Below are 19,893 nucleotides of genomic sequence, written 5' to 3'. Positions count from 1 at the left end.
ATCTGCTGGTGTTCCAGCATGCGCCATGCTTTGGTTGCCTTTTAGTCCCACGAGAATTACAATGGGTACCATCAATGCAACCATCACAGCTATTTAACCATAATGTTACCTTCTCTACTGTACAAACTACTCAAAGGAATTTCTTGTATCAGTATTTTAAGAGGAAAAACATATTTATTGATAGTTTATTAACTGTGGTAAATGCATCTTTACTTGGATTCCTTTAGATTCCTACAACAAACAAAGTACAGACGTACACCAAAAAGTAAATTCATATCCAAAATTAATTATTATGGTCATATAAAACCCAGCAACACTATATGACCAAAAGCATCTGGACATCCCTTGGTCTGGGGCTGTTTTTCATTGTTTTGGCTAGCCCCATTAGTTCTAGTGAAGACAAATCTTGATGCAGTATAAAATCACATTCCTGATGATTCTGTGTTTCCTCAACAGTTTGGGGAAGCCCTTTCCTGTTTCAGCATGTCAGTGTCACCAGGCACACAGCTAGGTCCACATAGAAATGTTTTTTTGGAGAATGGTGTGGAAGAACTTGACTGACCTGCACAAAGCCCTGACCTCTTTTTACATTCTTTTCAGTTTAATACACGTTCAATGCCAAATGCACAAAATTTCATGTTGAATTCAAATTAGGGAGCCAGTGGGTATTTCCATTTTATAGCTCTTATGATTGTCACGACAGTAACATATTCACAACAACCGATTCAAAGAAATCAAATGGCAAATTATGTGACCAGTGTCCATAGCCTGTAGCTCTTGTGACCATTTTGTAGCTAGATGACAAATTCTCAGAGCACCCCATTTCAAAACAACGTATATACAATTGCACAAACATTCATAGAAGTCGTCTCATACATGCTTTGAGCTAGAAATGCATGAACAGCTCTTCATCTGAAATGTGGATGTACAGTACCATCCACATTTCATTGTTTACTGTGATTCTCCACCACACCACGGGGGGAGAGAACAGTACTCTAAAATCTACAGTAAAAAACACATTCTCCCATAGAGGACCAGCTCCTGTAATCTGAGCTAAGTTTGATAAACAAAATTGTGCTCCTTCCTGAAAAGGCATGTTGCAAGCCTCTGACAGAAATTACTCTCACGTGATGAATCTCATTGCTCTAATGCAATTCCAGTATGCCCCTTTTTACCCCTTAAGTTCCTCTATTCTAGAACCCACACTGCGTACACTCCCAATCACAATACAGCCAAAGCGCCTTCCCAAACACAATAATGACCCATTGTAACGGATCACACACAAATGTATATGCTGCAGATCTGAAGTGCTGCATCTGGAATGGCCAATAATGAAATTAGTAATGGGCATAAAACTAAATGATATAGTTTTTCCTCACCTTCACATCTCTCTGAACTTTCAAATACATTAAAAAAAAAATCACTGCATAACATCCAATAATCACCGACTTCTATTCATGATAGGTATGAATCCCGTTCACTACATTAGTTGTTAAGGTCACTGAAATGTTTCATGTCTTCAATACACAGTATTATAGAGACCTCACAAACAATCAGTGGATTAATAATGATGCAATGCACTGAAAAAAATTATATTCGCACCCTTTCTTTCATTTCCTTTGGTACAGGAGAGTCTTACTGGAAGTGTTGTGTAAAGGCCATGGGCCACAGGGAAAGTGGCATGTTGAAATTGCACGTTTGATCTAAGCGATTTAAGGAAACGCGTAAAAAAAATATCCTCAAAGGACACAAGTTTAATGGTTTGTGATCAACCTATACCTTTGATTGTCTACCATGATAATCACAGACACTCAGAAGCTGTAAAGGGTTAATGGAGAGGACTGTAGACATGGAATAACATGCAACACCTCAAATAAAAGGATTTTTAAAAATTTAAAACCTAAAAGGGTACTTTCAGCGTTTTACCTAAATCTACTGGAGATTTCATGGATGTAGACTATTGTGAAGTCATTAAAAACTGGGATTCATTCAGCGAGTTGTCTGACAAAGCCAAGACACGTGTCCGTGTGAACTGCATAAAAAATGTACCATGTACACAATTCAACATTTGTTGTGAATATATAATGCACAAAAAATGATAGATAGACAGACAGCCAGCCAGCCAGACAGACAGACAGACAGACAGACACAGACACACAGACAGACAGATAAACCTTTATTGATCCCGGAGGGAAATTCAGGTGTCTTAGCAGCAACAGAGTGAGATGAAACACAGGAAAGGTAAGAGTAGAGTAGAAGTAGGAAGAGTAAGAGTCAACCAAACCAAGATAAATAAGTAAGAATAAAAATAAACAAAAAATAAAGATAAAATGCAATAAAATAAAATACTAAGCTGCTGGCCCAGTAAATATAAATAAATGGTAATGATAACTACAATGTAATGCACTGAGTTAGGGTTAAGCATGGGGCAGCATGTGCCACTCATTTGAAAGAACGGCCTTGAGGAAATGAGCATACCTCTGATACCATGGTCATCTGGAACTCCTGCAGCTGCTGCTGGAAGCCAAAGTTTGGCCCAACAAAGGAACGCACTGCCTTGACGGCGGAGAGGCACTCCTCCCAGCTGTAGTTAGTAACAGTCATCAGGTAAGCCACAACCACAGTGGTGCTGCGTGAGACCCCGGCCAGGCTGCAGCCACAACCAAAAACAGCACACACACACGCACACGCACGCACGCACGCGCATGCACGCACACACGCATGCACACACGCACACACACATGCGCGCCCACATGCACACACACGCACGCACGCACGCACGCACGCACGCGCACACACACGCACGCACGCACACATGCACACACACGCATGCACACATGCACACACACACACGCACACATGCACACACAGGCACACACAGGCACGCACGCACACACGCACGCACAAATGCACACACATGCGCACGCACGGACACGGACACATACACACACACACGCACACACACAAACATCGTTAAAAATGTTGAAAATGTAATGCATATCAGCTTTGTATTATGAATCAATCAACCTATAACAAAGGTGGTATACATTACATAATTTTGAACTATGATCTTTCCAGAATTTTACAGATTTACAAGATAAGCCCCCATGTTATATATAAAATAAAATAAAAATTACTGTAGAAAAACCCAAATGCAAAATGGGATTTTTTAAAAAGAATCTTGGGTGTTTTGTTTATTGTAATGGTATTTTAATAATATGTCATCTAAACAATTCTCTGACACTGAAACATAAATAGAAATTTCCTAGCCAGACACCTAGCACATATTGTCCATTGATGAACGTCAAAATGCTTGTTTGCAGACATCAAAATACGTGTTCCCTGAGGACATTGTGCTTACTGAATTAGTTATTCCCTGCAGCGATATTAAAGAGTTAATTAATTAATTGCTAAGTGACAACATTTCCGGCAGTGACTAAATGATATCTTATACTGTAGTAGCAGTAGTCACCCTGAAGAGCACTGCACAATGTAAGAGTCCATCCTGGGGCCACGATACATACCAGTGCACCAGGCAGCCTCCTCCATTCAGACGGCTCTCGTGAATGAAGCGGATGCACTCCTTGAAATGCTGTAACCTGAGGAGGACAAAAAAAGCATAAAAATAAATAAATGTAATAAATAAAAAATGATTCAGGGATTAGATCTGCTTCACCGCAGGTCCAGGACATCACACTTATAAAGGAGATATAGAAGTGAACTGTTCGTATTATTATTCCCAAAATGGCATCATGAATCGTGATACACGCCGGGAACATTAAACTGAGGACATACTGAGTGTCCTATCATAATTATCAACTGATTCATTTTCCCCATTGGTGGTAATGTAATGTGGGGAATACAAAAAAATACACCACAATTCCTTTCACAGAGACCTCTGTTGAGTGGAACAATGGTAAATGATAGGGTCAGTTCTATTACTAATGAGAATTTTATGTTTGAATATCCCAAGTTGTGCTAGAACAAGTCAACTGAATCAGGCTGAAACTGCCGCAGGGCCCAGACTCTCATGATGCTGAAGTGGAACGATTCACAACCCACTAAGACTTCCTACCGCTATTGCATCGCCCTACAGGAATCATTGGCACGGATTATATATAGACTGCTCATTAAAGTGTCAACAAGCTATACATGTTATAACAAGAGTTCCAAAACAAAGTCAGTGTTCCCGTAATTAGAGCCTTGATAAACACGTTTTGATAAACAAAAATTCAGTTGAACTATTCCTGTTTACCCGGCAACCGATTACGCAATTCCAGGTGAACTCCTCCTTATATAATCAATGTCATGCTCCACATAATGATCCATAATGCTGTTAAAAGCAGAGATTATAAGAAGAGTTTCCCTTTGAGAATGGACAAGGCAATCATTAGCAAGTGGGTAAGTGCATAAAAACAAGGGCACTGCAGAAAAAAATAAAATCACATTTCAAATTGCATACAGTTTGCAAAAATCATGCAAGGTTCTGTCATCAGATGAGAACAAATTTTGACATTTTTGCTACAATGCAAAGTCATAAATCTGGTACAAACCCACCACTGGCACTGGTGGTTTTGAAGAGAGACTGGGATATTGAATAATACTGATGTTCAATGTTCTATTATTTATTATTATTTATTTCAATTATTTTACCCTTCCATACTCAGATAAGCAGAACATGACATAATAGAATTTAGAATAATTAAATAAATAACTGAGCCTGTGATTACATGGTTGAAATCACACAGCCTACTGTAAAAGGGAAAATATTACATTTCCAAAGCTGGTTAAAGAACATTAGTGGCAACCAATCTGAAAAAAATGTGTCATCAGAAAATGTTTTTTTTTGTGGTAATTTCACAAGAAAATTTATTTAAAACAAGGAATTCTTGCTCAAGTACTGCAGCACTAGACAGCTGAACAACAGACAGCATACCACTGTTCACTCTTTTCTGGAATAATTGTTTTTTTTTGTTCTGATCAGCACTTTTTCCCCCTCCACAGCCAGAGATTTCCGGCTGTCTTGTACAATGTGCAATGTATTTCCTATTGTAGCCATTTGTGGTCACATTCTAAAGAATTTACTCAAAACAAAACATTTCACTCTACTGGCAACACACATTACTACAGGCAATCTTTAAAAAAAAAAAAAAGAAACTATTCTGTAAAGGGGTGCAGTGGATGTTTGTCTTGCCAACTTATGAATTGGACACACCTGCCATACTCATACTGAAGAAACGTACAGAATTCTTAGAGTTCTCGACATACACCCATAAAACCTCCGCACCCTGTGTCGCTGCAGTGACATTAAGACTACTTTCACTTTCACTCACATTATTTGACCTGTTTCATTCAAGAATCACAGAAAGCTTGAGCAACAAAAGATAATGAAATCCATGAAAATGCAACATCATTGAACTTGCCTTAAATATATATTAAATAATTAAATCTTTTTTTTTTTTTAATTTCTAAATGTAATGGCGATAAATTAATTCTGTATTATTTTTGCTCCTTACTCTTTTGAATGCCTATGGTGATCAATGAATAACTGAAGCTAGTACAATATTAAAGCTAGATATATAGCCATTGACAAAACCACATGACAAAGGTTCACGGTTCATTACAGGCATTTGGCAGACATCCATAGCCACTTAAAATTAGGGTTAAATCCAGGTTAAGAGTGACAGTTAAAGTAATAAGAGGTGGGAGGTAATACTCAGAAACTATAAACTAGTTCAGCCTATTACGGGAAAATACACGCACATTACACATTTAGTACAATTCAGTGGAATAACAAAATTGCAAAGCAAAAAATATAAATTTAAAAAAAAATCTAACAATAATAAAATACAAGTGCAGTTACAGTGCTGAGCACGTCTAGTGCCTTTCACTTGTAAGAATAGGCTATAGATCTCGGATAAACAACAAAACTGTTGAAATATTCTTTAGTCTCGCTAGTATAATGTATGACACTGCCCAATTACATGTTCTTTTGAATTTAAGAAAGGGTAGGCCTACATGCAGTCCTGACTTTCAGTAGCTCCAAACATGTTTTGCTGGTTACCACTGCCCAATCACTGACTAAACTGATTCAAGTGGTGTTCAAAAACTATTCCATTCAGTAGAGTTCTCTGAATTCAGTACGTCATCACATTCCTAAAATGTATCAACTGTGTGGGTGATGTTACATTCACCTTTGTTGACCTTCTGGCATACCGCAACAGTACAGAAAGTGTACTTATGAAACGAACCTTTCAATGCAAAACAAGTAGCAAACAATGCAACTGTAGCCTGTTAATTCTAAGTACGGCAAGGCGAAAGAACACATACAGACACAGCCACCAAAAAAAAAAAAAAAAAAAAAAAAAGAGGAAGGAAGCCTGAGATACACGAAGTCCTGAGGCTGATTCTAAAAGAGTCCAGGCCAAATGTCAGCTGCAGTGACATTCACAGACATCTTTCACAGATTTTTACATCAAACTGATTTGAGTGAAGCAGCAGCAGCAGCAGCAGCACCCCTTGTCATGCAGCTTCACGTACTATTAGGAAAAATTTAGCAGCACTGCAAACCACTGCATCGTTTCTGATCGTGACCGAAGTCATTGTGCGAATACGCGTACGAATGGCGCGGTGCCTGAGCCCTACACTTCACACGTCTGTGAATGGTGCATTATTTAGGAGGGACGCAGTGAATCCGACATTATTCCGGGCCTATGCACGGTACAAACTTTCCACCTGCTTGCAAGACTGTAAATAATATGTTCCATGTGTCTCTTTTAGCGTTCCTACGCTTTCACCCCACCGCACGTTCTGCCATTTGGTGCCAGGACTGGTCCAGGTCTCTGCTGATGAGCAAGGCAGAGTCGAGATGCCCAAGTAGGTAATATCATCCTGTGCAGTGTAGTTCTCTCTTAGTTTGCCATGATGCTTTACCAATCGGCTTAAATCTTTCAACTCTTAAAAGGCTCCACCAATTTTGTACATAAAACGAAATGTCAATATTATCATACTGAGTAATGTATGGGGATGATTTCTAAGGTCACACAACAGCATTGTAAGTGACGCAGCTTTGCTGATGATAAACCGGTCGAGCAGAAACAGCGCTTGGCGAGGAACATCTCAGAAGTAACCACCCTGGAGCATTTCAGGTGAACGGTGAGCCCTGACATGGAAGTGCAGATTGTGGAAGATAACGACATAAAACGTAGCCTGGCTTGCGGAAGTAAATAAGTTGCGAGTGTGGCCAGTGGAACCAAGGCTCATCAGGACGTAAGCATGACCTGCTGGATGGCTCATTTGGTTAAGGCACCACCATGTGTTGCATGGATAAACCTCACAGCCCCAGATTTAACTCAGACCATGCCAGTGCCAACCATGGCCAGTAGCTCCACAGGGCAATGCACAATTTGTGATTATATGGTACGGGAGGGTTCAGTTGGTTAGGGCTTTGCATTTCATCGCTCTCTAGTGGCCCCCAGAGGTCTATCACTGCATGTCAAAGCCACATGACAGGTATTCCTCTGACTCACCTCTATGCAAGCTTGCCAAGTAGTAGTAGTGACCCTTGATTCGGATGACAACCACAGATGTCTGTACTCTTGAGTTGGCTGTGGGGTTTATGTATGAACTTGGCTGTAGCTGCACATAATTGGACATGCCAAATTAGGATGGGAATTGGATATTTGCTGCCCTGTGTTGGGCGCCAAATTTATATATAAAAATTTTAAAAAAGATGGAAGCCTGACGGGAGTTGGGATCTTTCCAATAGTAAATCCAACACCTCCAGCAGCAAAGCAGCAATAGGTTAATTTTATTTATTTATTTGATATAACCTTTATTTAACCAGATTAGAAATCTCTTTTTCAAGAGAGACCTGGCACAAGAGAGAATTTGTATAGTGCTTTTTAACAAAGGGCATTGTCACAAAGCAGCTTTTCACAGAGATCCAGGCGTGAGCACACCACTGAAAACACCTAGGGTGAGAGTGGAAAGGAAAAACTCCCTGACTGATCATAATAAGAAACCTTGAGCAGAACCTGCCTCAGAGGGGGGGAGCCCATCTGCTTCTGGCTGGCATTGGCTAATTGAAAAAAGGATAATTCTAGTAACATTTTAGTAATCTACGAATAAATCATGTCACCAAGTATCCAGAAGCATTTCCACCCCAAAACATATACTGTTACCTGCCTGGTGTTATTCTCAAGGGAAGGGACACCTAAAAAAAAAAATCATCTCAGATCAGAGCTAACTTTCTGTAATAACTGTCAAGAGATAAAGACCACCCCATATCTAAAACTGAAGTTGGGGGGGGGGGGGGGTCACAGTCATCTGACCCTGCAGGTGTGGTCAATGGCTTGGAAGTGGTGATGAAACAGGCAGACAGACTGTTGCCCTTATTTATAAACCCCCGGGATTGTGACAGAGGGTTTTTTAATAGGCCACGGTGGCCTGGGTGCCGCTGGGTGTTGAAGCACAGCTTCCTTCCTCTGCAGCCTGCAGGCTGCTCGATTGCAACAGGACCCCCGGCAGAGGGGCAGAGGGCCAGAGGGCCAGAGGGCCAGAGGGCCAGAGGCACGCAGCAGGAGCACAAGGTCAGCTCGCCATCCTTTCTTGGCTCGGCTAGTCATGTCTATCGTCATCCGACGACTCGGATGCGTTGGGGGAAATAACGGCAATGTCGAAACTGAAATTGATAAATATTTAATAGCACTGAGCCGTTTCACTTTGGTCAGCATCCCCTCAATCCTGAAGCCACTACCTAAATTCTTTCATAAGTACTTTTGAGTTTAAATAAATGCACTGTCACAGGTTTTAAAATGCATTTACCCACGTAACGTAACGTAACATAACAATCACAAGAACAGAGCATTTAGCCTAACAGTGCTCGCCATTTTCCTAACTAAATTGTACCCAGTGCTCTGATTACCTACAGGCTAAATAGTATCTAACACCGTATCACAGCCTGGTCTTGAACACACCCAGAGTTTCTGCCTCTACTACATAACCTGGCAGGCTAAATGTGCCTGCATGTAGCATAAATAAAGTTTCTAGAATCAAAAAAACAAAAAAAATAAACAAGAAAAGGCTAGTTGACAGCAATCTAGAATAACAGATAAATCCAGGAACACATCAACACCCCCCCCCCCCCCCAACGTGAATTTAACAATGTGTTACATTATTGGCTAATAAAGTATGGTGCAATACAAAACTTGCTTCCTCTGAGCGTGCAAACTAGCGGTATTTGTTCTTTGATGACACAAAATGACAACTGATTGTGCAACACGACTTTAATTACTAAATAAAAAACTTTAAAAAATATTGTCATTGTGAAGACCTGAGAAAGTAAAGTGATTGGTAAACTATTGGTCGACAATGGGAGGCTCAAATGTCCTTGAGGGGCATACTGCATATACTGTGACTATCATATGCTACAGTAAGAGGATCAAATTCACTGAATTCAATTATTAAAGAGTTTTCAATAATACAGAAGATGATGATGGAGGTGCAGGTCCTTAAGACATTTTTAAATGGATGTATGCCTACACAAAGCCCAATGTCCCCCACACTTGACAGTGACAACGGGATAAGAAACGGTCACTCTCAGAAACTCTCACTCTCCCGATCACTCTCACACACACACAACCCACACACACGCCCACACACCGACCCACACCCACACACAGCCTGTGGCACCGTGCCTCGTGTCGCACTGAAAAGTACCAGTCTGTTTTATTTAAGCTTGCTCAAATACCGAGAAGTCCCCGGCCATGACAGTGGCAATCACGGCAGGAAATTTAAAAAAAAATAATTTAAGAAACCAGACCACGATGCAATCCTCGCCGTCCAGTCGTAACGCTTCAAAGGCGCCGCTGCCGCTGCCCACGCAACGCATGTAGCACGAGAGGGAAGCCTACAGACAGAGCCGTCCCAGGGGGCGACAGGGAATCTACCCGCTGCTGTAACAGCAGCCCACAGACACATCACAGGACCGCCATGTGACTGCAGGGAACTTCATCACTTTTCAAATTACTGTGCTGCTCACAAACGGAGAGAGATCCTTTCAGCATTCGGGTTTTTAAGAAGAGCCAGAACTGATTCCTTCACTTTCCCCACTCTCCCCCTTTACCTTAACGGCACATGTAGCCTCCAAATCCAATTAATTTGATAACAAAAAACATCACATTCCTGAGACGGAGAAAAGTTTACTATAATCCCTCAAACTTCCAGTATTGTACAACATCATTGTTTATTGGTCCATCTACCCAATGCAAATATTTATTATATTTACAACAATTCTAATAATAATAATTAGTATTACTATTACTACTATGATTGTTTCTATTATTGTTCTTACTGTTATTTATTTATTTATTTTATTATTATTATTATTATTATTATTATTATTATTGTTATTATTATTATTAATAATACACATTTATTATCATTTTATTATTGTTGTTATTATTATTAAAAACATTTCATACAGCCGGAATTGGCACGAGCAGCTTGTAGTGACACCGTCCTGGGAGTGCAAGTCTGTCTCTCTCATATCCAGAGAGTACTGCTCTAACCGCTGTTCCCCGAATGCTCCCACTGTTGCTGTGTGGGCATATTTTACTCAAGACCATGGTGACAGTATAAACATACAGAAATCTCAAAATGCTGAATCCTCAAAGCAGCTTCCTCTTATGTTACCATACAGAACCGTTTCTCAGACACGTTTATAAAATTTTCACACAACTGCTTAAACTGCTTCAGTCCGTTCAGCACATTACTGGGCTCTGATAATCACATCACTGTAACACTCCTGCTACTTAAAAATCACCACGAGGACATAGATCAGCCAATTAACTCAATTTCAGAAGTTTATTAGTCTCTTTTTCATAAGAATTATTATGAAGTTCAACTTGAATAAAGTTCTACTTATTAGTTATGGAAGTGCATTTTAGTTGGAGAAAGGGGGCTGTCAGCCCATGTATTAATTCATATGTATTCAAAAAGAGCGGCCTTTCACAGTATCACACACTGGTTTACTTACAGACGAGACTGCACATTTGGGAAGAACAGCACTGTGCTATATACTGTTATGGAAGTACAGTTTTCCCAAACAGTGGCTCATCAGCAAGGAGACAGAGCACCAACCCCATAAAATATGAAAAGGGGGGATTAAACTGTAAATAATAGAAGTTAAGACTAAATTAAATGGTAAATGAACTGCATTTATATAGTGCTCTTATCCAAAGCGCTTTACAATTGATGCCTCTCATTCACCCATTCACACACCAATGGTGAAAGGCTGCCATGCAAGGTACCAATCAGCTCATATTAACAAATGCCTCTTTAATATACACTAATGAACGAATGAATCAAAGAACAAATGCCCCTACAGTTTAAAAGAAAACTAAAATATTTGCTTCCTTTCCCTTTATAATTTACAAATTCTTACTATTGAACAGAAAATAACAGAAGGAACTGTGCAGATAGGAGGGTTTTCACCTTGACTTAAATAAAACAAACAAAATCATTTATCCAAGCGGTATAAACTTGTAATGAATAGCCAAGGCTAGCACTGTTAGCCACCCTAGCGCAGGTGACCCCCACAAAGGCGTATTCTTAAATACAACACCGTAAGATTAGTTTAGATTAGCTTTCCAGAACTCTTGCTACCGATCTGCCATTGGTCTGGCAACTAGAGCAAAGCAAATCTCAACAGTCCTAAACACTAGGTTTCCAGCCAAACAGTCTGCTGACTCGAGGAGTGAGAGATGGTAGGATCACAAATCAACATGGATATGCAATTTCCTTCCCCTTTTATTCCCAAACACGAAGGGTGTCGTCACACCCTGATTGGACAAGATGCTGTCCCTCAATGACTAATTAACAGCCAGTCTCCAAGACACTGATCAACGGTTGATCCACACAGCCCTATAATCAACATCACTGGCAAGTCACATGGTTATAATTTTAACACAGCTTGTAAACAATGCTGAACATTTGACTGAGATTTTAATTCAACAATATATCAACCCACCTTTACTTTATTATAGCACCATTTACATGCAGGTTAACTACATGTTTCCTGAAGGAATGAAAAAACCAGATCTTTTCGAACAATTAACTGGAACAATTATTTCTGGCCACTTAAATGCGGTAAGAGTTTTGAAGAAAATTGTGATACAAAGAAGAATAACACCTTAATTCTAATGGTCCTATCACACCTGAAATCCACATGACTTTGTGGCCTTATGTCTATTTGCACAGTGTGCATACCACAGTTGTAAAAATTATACAAATATACAGGATACATATTCTCAGCAAACATCCTTATAAAGATATTTACAGCACTTCATAATGACAGATGTTTGGTGCTTACTAAAGGACCATTTACAAAGTGGCGTTCATCTATAGAGTGTTTAAAATTGACGTACTTCTAACTCACTGATCCCACATTTAAAAAAAGACAGGTGGAGAAAAAGCATGTTGGGATTCAATGATCAATAATAATAGGAATCAATAATACTCACAAGTTTTGGCAGGAAGAATCAGCTGCATGAATACAAAGGTAGGTCTTGTCCTGTGTATGGAAAAGCAAAAACAAATGTCATGAAAAAAGTAAATTACAGAAGAGAAAAACTCTAATAACATATAGGTTAAAAAAAGTAAAAATAAAAAATCTGACCTTTCAGGGTCTGCCTTGCTTTCAGTCTCTTTGCTGTTTTATTAAACTCTAATTATCTTTGTGTCACTGACCAATTAGTTTGATTATATTTTTCCAAAGTAGTTCTATTGCAATAAAGCAAGACATTTGACAGATTTCCCACAGTAAGCCAGACCCATAGTGAACAACTACTATGTGTCTATTTTGATTGGCCTTCCTAAATCTTAAACTAGATTAAGAATTCAGAAGATGATGTTTCCATGGCTAACATCCTGTTATCAGTTGGAATGTGAATAACTTATCACTCTGTCTTTTTTTTTTTGGTTGGAACCATTTTGTACTGTTTATGCAACCAAGGGTTGTTACACACAAAGAAAGTAGTGGCAACACAATTTTTAAAACTGATGCTAATGTTTATGATTGTGAATACATTTTTATAAAAAATCAATCAGTTCATATGTACAGCCTCTGGAAACAAGTCTCCATACAGGCTGCGTTGGGGTTACTTGGTTTTCTTACCTTCGACCGGGAAACTGACATGCAAACAAAAACACAGAAGAAACCACCCCCCCCCCCCCTTTAAATGAAGTGTAGTCCATAAGCATTTGGTCAGTGACACAATTCTTGTTCTTTTGGCTCTGTACTACAGGATATTGGATTTGAAATGAAACAATGAAGATAAGGTTAGAGTGCAGAATGTCAGCTTTGATTTAAAAGTATTTACATCCATATGCAGTTATCCATGAAGGAGTTATAGGCCTTTTACACATAGTCCCTACATTTCATGGGGCCAAAAGTAATTGGAGAAATTAAAAAAAAAATTTTACATTTTAAATAAAGCTGTCATATTCAGTACTTGGTTGCAAATCCTTTGGATTCAATGACTGCCTGAAGTCTGCAACTCTGACATCACCAGACACCGGGTATCGACCGTGGTGATGCTCCGCCAGGCCAGTACTGCAGCCATATTCAGTTCCTGTTTGTTTTGGGGGCTTTTTTGCCTTCAGGCTTTGTCTTCAGAAAGTGAAACGTAAATTCAATTGATTTAAAAGTATTTACATCCATATGCAGCTATCCATGAAGGAATTATAGGCCTTTTACACATAGTCCCTACATTTCATGGGGCCAAAAGTAATTGGAGAAATTAAAAAATTTTTTTTACATTTTAAATAAAGCTGTCATATTCAGTACTTGGTTGCAAATCCTTTGGATTCAATGACTGCCTGAAGTCTGCAACTCTGACATCACCAGACACCGGGTATCGACCCTGGCGATGCTCCACCAGGCCAGTACTGCAGCCATATTCAGTTCCTGTTTGTTTTGGGGGCTTTTTTGCCTTCAGGCTTTGTCATCAGAAAGTGAAACGTAAATTCAATTGATTTAAAAGTATTTACATCCATATGCAGTTATCCATGAAGGAATTATAGGCCTTTTACACATAGTCCCTACATTTCATGGGGCCAAAAGTAATTGGAGAAATTAAAAAAAATTTTTTACATTTTAAATAAAGCTGTCATATTCAGTACTTGGTTGCAAATCCTTTGGATTCAATGACTGCCTGAAGTCTGCAACTCTGACATCACCAGACACTGGGTATCGACCCTGGCGATGCTCCACCAGGCCAGTACTGCAGCCATATTCAGTTCCTGTTTGTTTTGGGGGCTTTTTTGCCTTCAGGCTTTGTCTTCAGAAAGTGAAACGTAAATTCAATTGGATTTAGAACTGGAGATTGACTTGGCCAGAACATTTTATACGACAGCACGGTAAAACACTACAAATATACAGTACAAGAAAGGGCACCGTACAGGTCCTGGAAATCACAGGCCCGTCAGTTTAACTTGCATCACGTGTAAAATACTGGAATCTATCATTAGAGACAAGTTAGATTTGTTTCTCTAAAAATAAGAACATGTTAAGTGATGTTGTGAGGTTTTCGTTAGGGAAGGTCATGCCTGACAAACATTTTGGTATAACAAGGCTTATGATATTATTTACTTAGATTATCAAAAAGCATTTGATAAGGTCCCACATGAGAAACTTAGCAAAATGAAGACACTAGGAATTACAGGATGCATTTCTGAGTGGGTATGGAACTGGCTACAGGGTAGAGCACAAACAGTAGTAGTAGGAGGAGTGTTAGTTGAGCAGGGTACTGTGGGAAATTGAGTCCCACAATGATCAGTGCTGGGACCACTGCTTTTCCTCAGTTATTTCAATGACCTTGACAGGGACATTGGAAGCACATTAGTTAAATTTGCAGATGGTACAAAACTTAGGAGGCCCAGCTAATAGTTTGGAATCTATTAAAAAATTCAAGGCAATTTAAACAAAATCCAGAAGTGGGCGGAAACCTGGCAAATGAAATTCAATATAGCTAAATGTAAAGCTCTGCATGTGGGAAATAAAAACATACGGCAGGATTACTTTATGGGAGAAACAAAATTGGAATGTACTCAATTTATTTGGGAGTAATGGTTAATCAAAGCCTTTTGGGTTCTGGGCACTGTGCTGCCACAGTAAAAAAAAAAAAAAAAAAAGAAAAAAAAGCTTAATACTCATCTCACCTGTCCATAAGTTGTTTCATAACACTACATTTTTTTTCCATTGTACTTTTTGTTAGCAAACTCTAACCTGGCTGTTCTGTTCTTGAGGCTAACCAGTGGTTTTCACCTTGTGGTGAATCCTAAGGTTATGACGGCGTAGTTCTCACTTTATGGTAGTCTTTGACACATCTTACGCCTACATCCTGGAGAGTGCTCTTGATCTGTTCTACAGTTGAAGTTGTTTTTCTGTACAATCGATTTACCGGCAGTGACACTTATTTGGCCTTTATATTGAGAAGCAGGAGCAACTGGTCCCAAACTGCAAATTCCACACCTAGAATCAACACTAGACCGTATGGTAGCTTTCTTGTGCATGAACTAATGATGTAACAACACACAGCCAGCCAAAAAAGCTGATCAGCAAATCGCCAAATTACTTTTGGTCCCCTAAAATGGCGGCACTATGTATAAAAAGGGCTGCAATTCCTACATTCACTTCATATACAGTACTGGCACAAATTATGCTTAATGAAATTTTCAACAAGACACATTAGACTGCTCAATTATGTAGGTATGAACTAAAACATATATGAAGGTGCAAAGATTGTTGTTTAACACAAGTGCTGATTATTTCTTCATTTTTTTCATATGTTGATAATACATTATTACATATCACATTATGCCGAAGAGACATTTTTGCGAGATATTCCACTAATAGTCAAGCTCTGTTTATAAATGCAGAGTTTCCATAATTTGTACCAGTACTACAGATGTAAATACTCTCAAATTAAACCTGACAGTCTGCACTTTAACCTCATATTCATTGTTTAATTTCAAATCCAACGTGCTGGAGTAGAGCCAAAACAACAAAACAATTGGTCACTGTCCAAATACTTATGGACTGCACTGCAGTTTGACTAATAATGGAAAAACGGTTCCCCAGAGTGAATATCAAATAACTGTAACTCTATACTTTCATTTCTGTGAAACTGGCTACCCCAAGTGGTCAGGAGCAGTGTCACATTACAAAACCAGCATGTATAGTTCTTTTAGTATTGATTCTCAAGGAATGTTTTCAAGAACCACGCAAGTGTATGGATGTTTCAAGAAAAATATATATACTTGTGAATAATTTTAAGTATACACTATTTTTTGTGCACAAATGTATTATATAAAGCTGACTGTAAAGCTGATTTTGCAGGGGGAAAAAAACAAGTTGATGCCATCTTAATGCAAAACTACAAGTCTTTGTGTTCATGTACAAAACAGAAGACTTTATTCAGTGAAAATTATTTTCTTTAATATATATGGAAACTGGCATGCCACCTGTTCCTCGCATTACTGTAAACATCATGCCAATCTCACAAAATGGCATGACTGAGCAAGGCAAGTAAGACGCAGGCCCCATTTGTCTTTCAATATCTTCACCAATGCAACATCTGTCACATTAATTATCAATATTGATCAGATTTGTTTAAATCGCATCTAGAGCTCTTGTCTGGGTCTTGATTCCACTAGCATTGGATATGAATGTAAACACCCCCAAGCAAGAGTCTCCTCCAGTCCCCCACATTCTACAGACACATAACACACTAAAATAAGTGTGCAGGGATTGTCAGACACTGCTTTTGGGCTGGGTGTTAAGTTCGGTTGACTGAGCACAATGACTAAGAGTAATGCGATCTCAGTCTAATCCGACAAAACCGGATATGCAACACATTTTTAAAAAACACACACACAACCACATACTGTACATTGGACTTACATAAATCCTAACACTCACTTTTTACAACCCAGAAACCAATTTCCCGGAAAAAGCTCCACCTACCTCCAGTACTGGCTTGGCATTGTTGTACACCGATAGGATGTGTGTAATCCCATTTTTGGATAAACTGTCTGTATTTTCAGAGTCTGGAAGACACACAATAAGTATTCAATGGTAAAACTCTTACTCTAAAATACTTAGTGTATAAGATAATCATTTTAGAGATTAATTCCCCAATTCCCCAAAAGAAAAAAAAATAGAAAAATCAATTCTGATATGAACTGAATGCCATGGATCAATTCACATATTCATAAACTGCATTTACCTTGGCAACACAAGGAACACTTTGAATGCATGCATGTGAAAACCAGTGTTTGTGTGGAAGAGAAAATTACTTCACAGTGCAGTTTTTATTCAAATTAATTGTTTCAATCCCCAATTAAAGTGAATTAACCTGCATCATCAAGTCAGGTCAAGTGGAACATAAATATATCCCCACTGCTGAAAGTATGAGCATCCACTGCAGTTCCAAAACACAAAAAAGGGGAAATCTAGACTCATTTAATTTGCTTTCCATGGGTACATAGTGACACACAGTGGACACTGAATGCTATACACCAGTGCAGCAGAACCTATAGCCAATGATTTTGTGTTTTGCAGCAGTACAGCAGCCTATCCTACATCTTAACTCTCTCACACACAGCCAACTGTACTCAAAGATGTTATGCTCCTTTATAATTGTACTTAATTACATATAACAACAGCCTTTCAAAACATCAGATAAACAAGGTTTGTGGATCTCACAACAGCTCAGTAAAATAATGCCCTCACATCCATTCCATACGTGCGCTTTACCTAATCGTGGCTATTCACATCGGCCAAGAACAAAGCTCAAACCCATACACATGTACAGTTTCACAGGATGGGAGTTTTTCTAATGCTATCAAAGCTCCGGTCTATTTTCAGCTGAGGAGCATTACTTGTATCATCTTCTGTTGAGATCATCACTGCAGCTAAAACTAGAAACAGGCCAGACACCACAGATTAAAATGGTTGAACGCTGCTCATATTCCCAGACAGTGCAAGTGATTTGTAGACACACCAGTACAAACTTGCCAAATGTTTTTCACATTATTGTTTTCTGCCTTTGTAATTGCAACCTACTCAATATCTGCTTAGCCCACACAGACAGATTAATGGACATTAAATGGGCTGCAACGTTTAAGTAACATTTTTTTCCCCCTTCTAATTTTAACATATTTGCAACATCATAAGCAACGAACCCAAGTTATTTCTTGCAGTTTGAATACTGTAGCAAAATACTACTTCAGCCACTGAAGCACTTCAGCTTTAAACTGCCATTGTCTAACACAACTTTTGACGATGTTGTGGATTTTAAATAAACCACAATAATGTGGTTTGGGTTAAATAATCGTATCTCCATTTAAGACAATCAAGCATGGCAACCACAGCTTGGAATTCATCTATGGATTTAGAGTAGCCTACTTGGATAGGACTCATTGGATGAGGTTTGGGCATAATACAAACCCCATGACAAACAATGAACTTGTTTGGAAACAACCGTATCGCAGCTTGGTGTGGAAGAGAACAAGAAAATCTTCATTTCACACAACCAAGAGTATCAGATTCAATTACATGCACTAGTTGTTTCTTGTACCCACGTCATATTCGGTAAAAATTTAAAAGACATGCCTACCTCTTATATTTCCAAGATACAGTCCATCAACAACCTTGAGTAGAAAAGAAAGTTACGGTTACTATGCGACAATGATTTATTTTCTTGCATAACAAAACAACCACACCAACAACATCTACCACAACAAATGTTTTCATGACGACGTGTTCAAATGGCACGCAAATATTTGGCGGTGCTACACAGGTATTTATATCCAAATGCACAACCTGAAGCCGATGTCGCTCTAGTCTGCATTTATAGGCTACGGTTTATAGTGCGGCTCACAAACTGATAGACAGAAACGTATTACTGAAGGAACCGCTTACTGTGAATACCTTACAAACACGTTTCTGAAGATATATTTAAGTGACCTAAATGATTAGCATTTCGAAACGGATAGATTTCAGCAGACCGTAGACGTCAATAAACTTCTGAGTAGAGAAGAGCTGATGAAAATTCAAGCAGCTCAGAAAAGCCTTTAAATCCTCAAAACAAAACAACTGCTTCTAGTAGGTTTACAATAGTTTACGTATCTACAGCTGATTAATGCCTCGATTATCTAGCAACAGCACAGACGGCTAATGTTAGCTATCCAGCTGGGAATTGCAGTGTGCCATTATAGTCTCAATCATTAATTACCTAATGTTAACAATGACTGACTTTCAGTGTCACTCAATAGTTATACGTTTCGTGTTCACATCAAATTATTGCACGAATAATTGTGAACGTCAGCTATAAAAAAAAACTATAGCCTAGGTAAGCGGCACCATCGTGGCACTTGGAAGTTGTATTTAGCTGGCTAACAAGAAACAAATACATTAACTACGTTAGCTACATTTACCTTATTCATTCCGTTTCCCATGACTTCTGAAGAGAATGGTGCTAGCTAGCAATACGATCAATTTAACGTTACGTGAAGTTTGTAATTAATATGTTTAGTATGCCAGGAGTAAAACAACCAATAACTGGGTGGACTTGAGCTACACCCAGCATGTGTTTGGAGAGTCGCGCTGAATATCGCTCTAAGCCAAACAAGTCGGTGCGCCTTAAATCACGTGCAGTTAAAATTACTTTTTAGACACGCAGACTTCAAGGGTCAAACGTCACAGTATTGTTTGGTGGAGTAACCTTCTTGCAACATTGTTTATCCCTAATCTCTTCCGGATTCTGCTGAAGTTACAAGTCAGCGGGTGTGTCCAAGCCATAACGCAAGCTTCCATTATGACATCAG

General features: G+C 39.0%; 1 protein-coding gene across 1 annotated transcript in view; it reads right to left on the bottom strand.

Annotated features, from left to right (window-relative positions):
• dusp22a (dual specificity phosphatase 22a) overlaps positions 1-19,893 on the bottom strand; it is a 24,759-nt gene extending 4,866 nt beyond the window's left edge. The window contains exons 1-6 of the mRNA XM_035395606.1: positions 19,504-19,893; positions 18,684-18,717; positions 17,030-17,112; positions 12,525-12,574; positions 3,525-3,599; positions 2,479-2,650 (exon numbers count right to left, since the gene is read on the bottom strand). Coding sequence (XP_035251497.1) covers positions 2,479-2,650; positions 3,525-3,599; positions 12,525-12,574; positions 17,030-17,112; positions 18,684-18,717; positions 19,504-19,524 — 435 coding nt within the window. The 5' untranslated portion in view covers positions 19,525-19,893. The remainder of the gene's footprint in view (positions 1-2,478; positions 2,651-3,524; positions 3,600-12,524; positions 12,575-17,029; positions 17,113-18,683; positions 18,718-19,503) is intronic.

Source organism: Anguilla anguilla, chromosome 16, assembly GCF_013347855.1.
Source record: "Anguilla anguilla isolate fAngAng1 chromosome 16, fAngAng1.pri, whole genome shotgun sequence".
NCBI classification, from domain to species: domain Eukaryota; kingdom Metazoa; phylum Chordata; class Actinopteri; order Anguilliformes; family Anguillidae; genus Anguilla; species Anguilla anguilla.
Note: the sequence above shows the minus strand (reverse complement) of the source record. Positions and strands in the feature narration are given on the sequence as shown.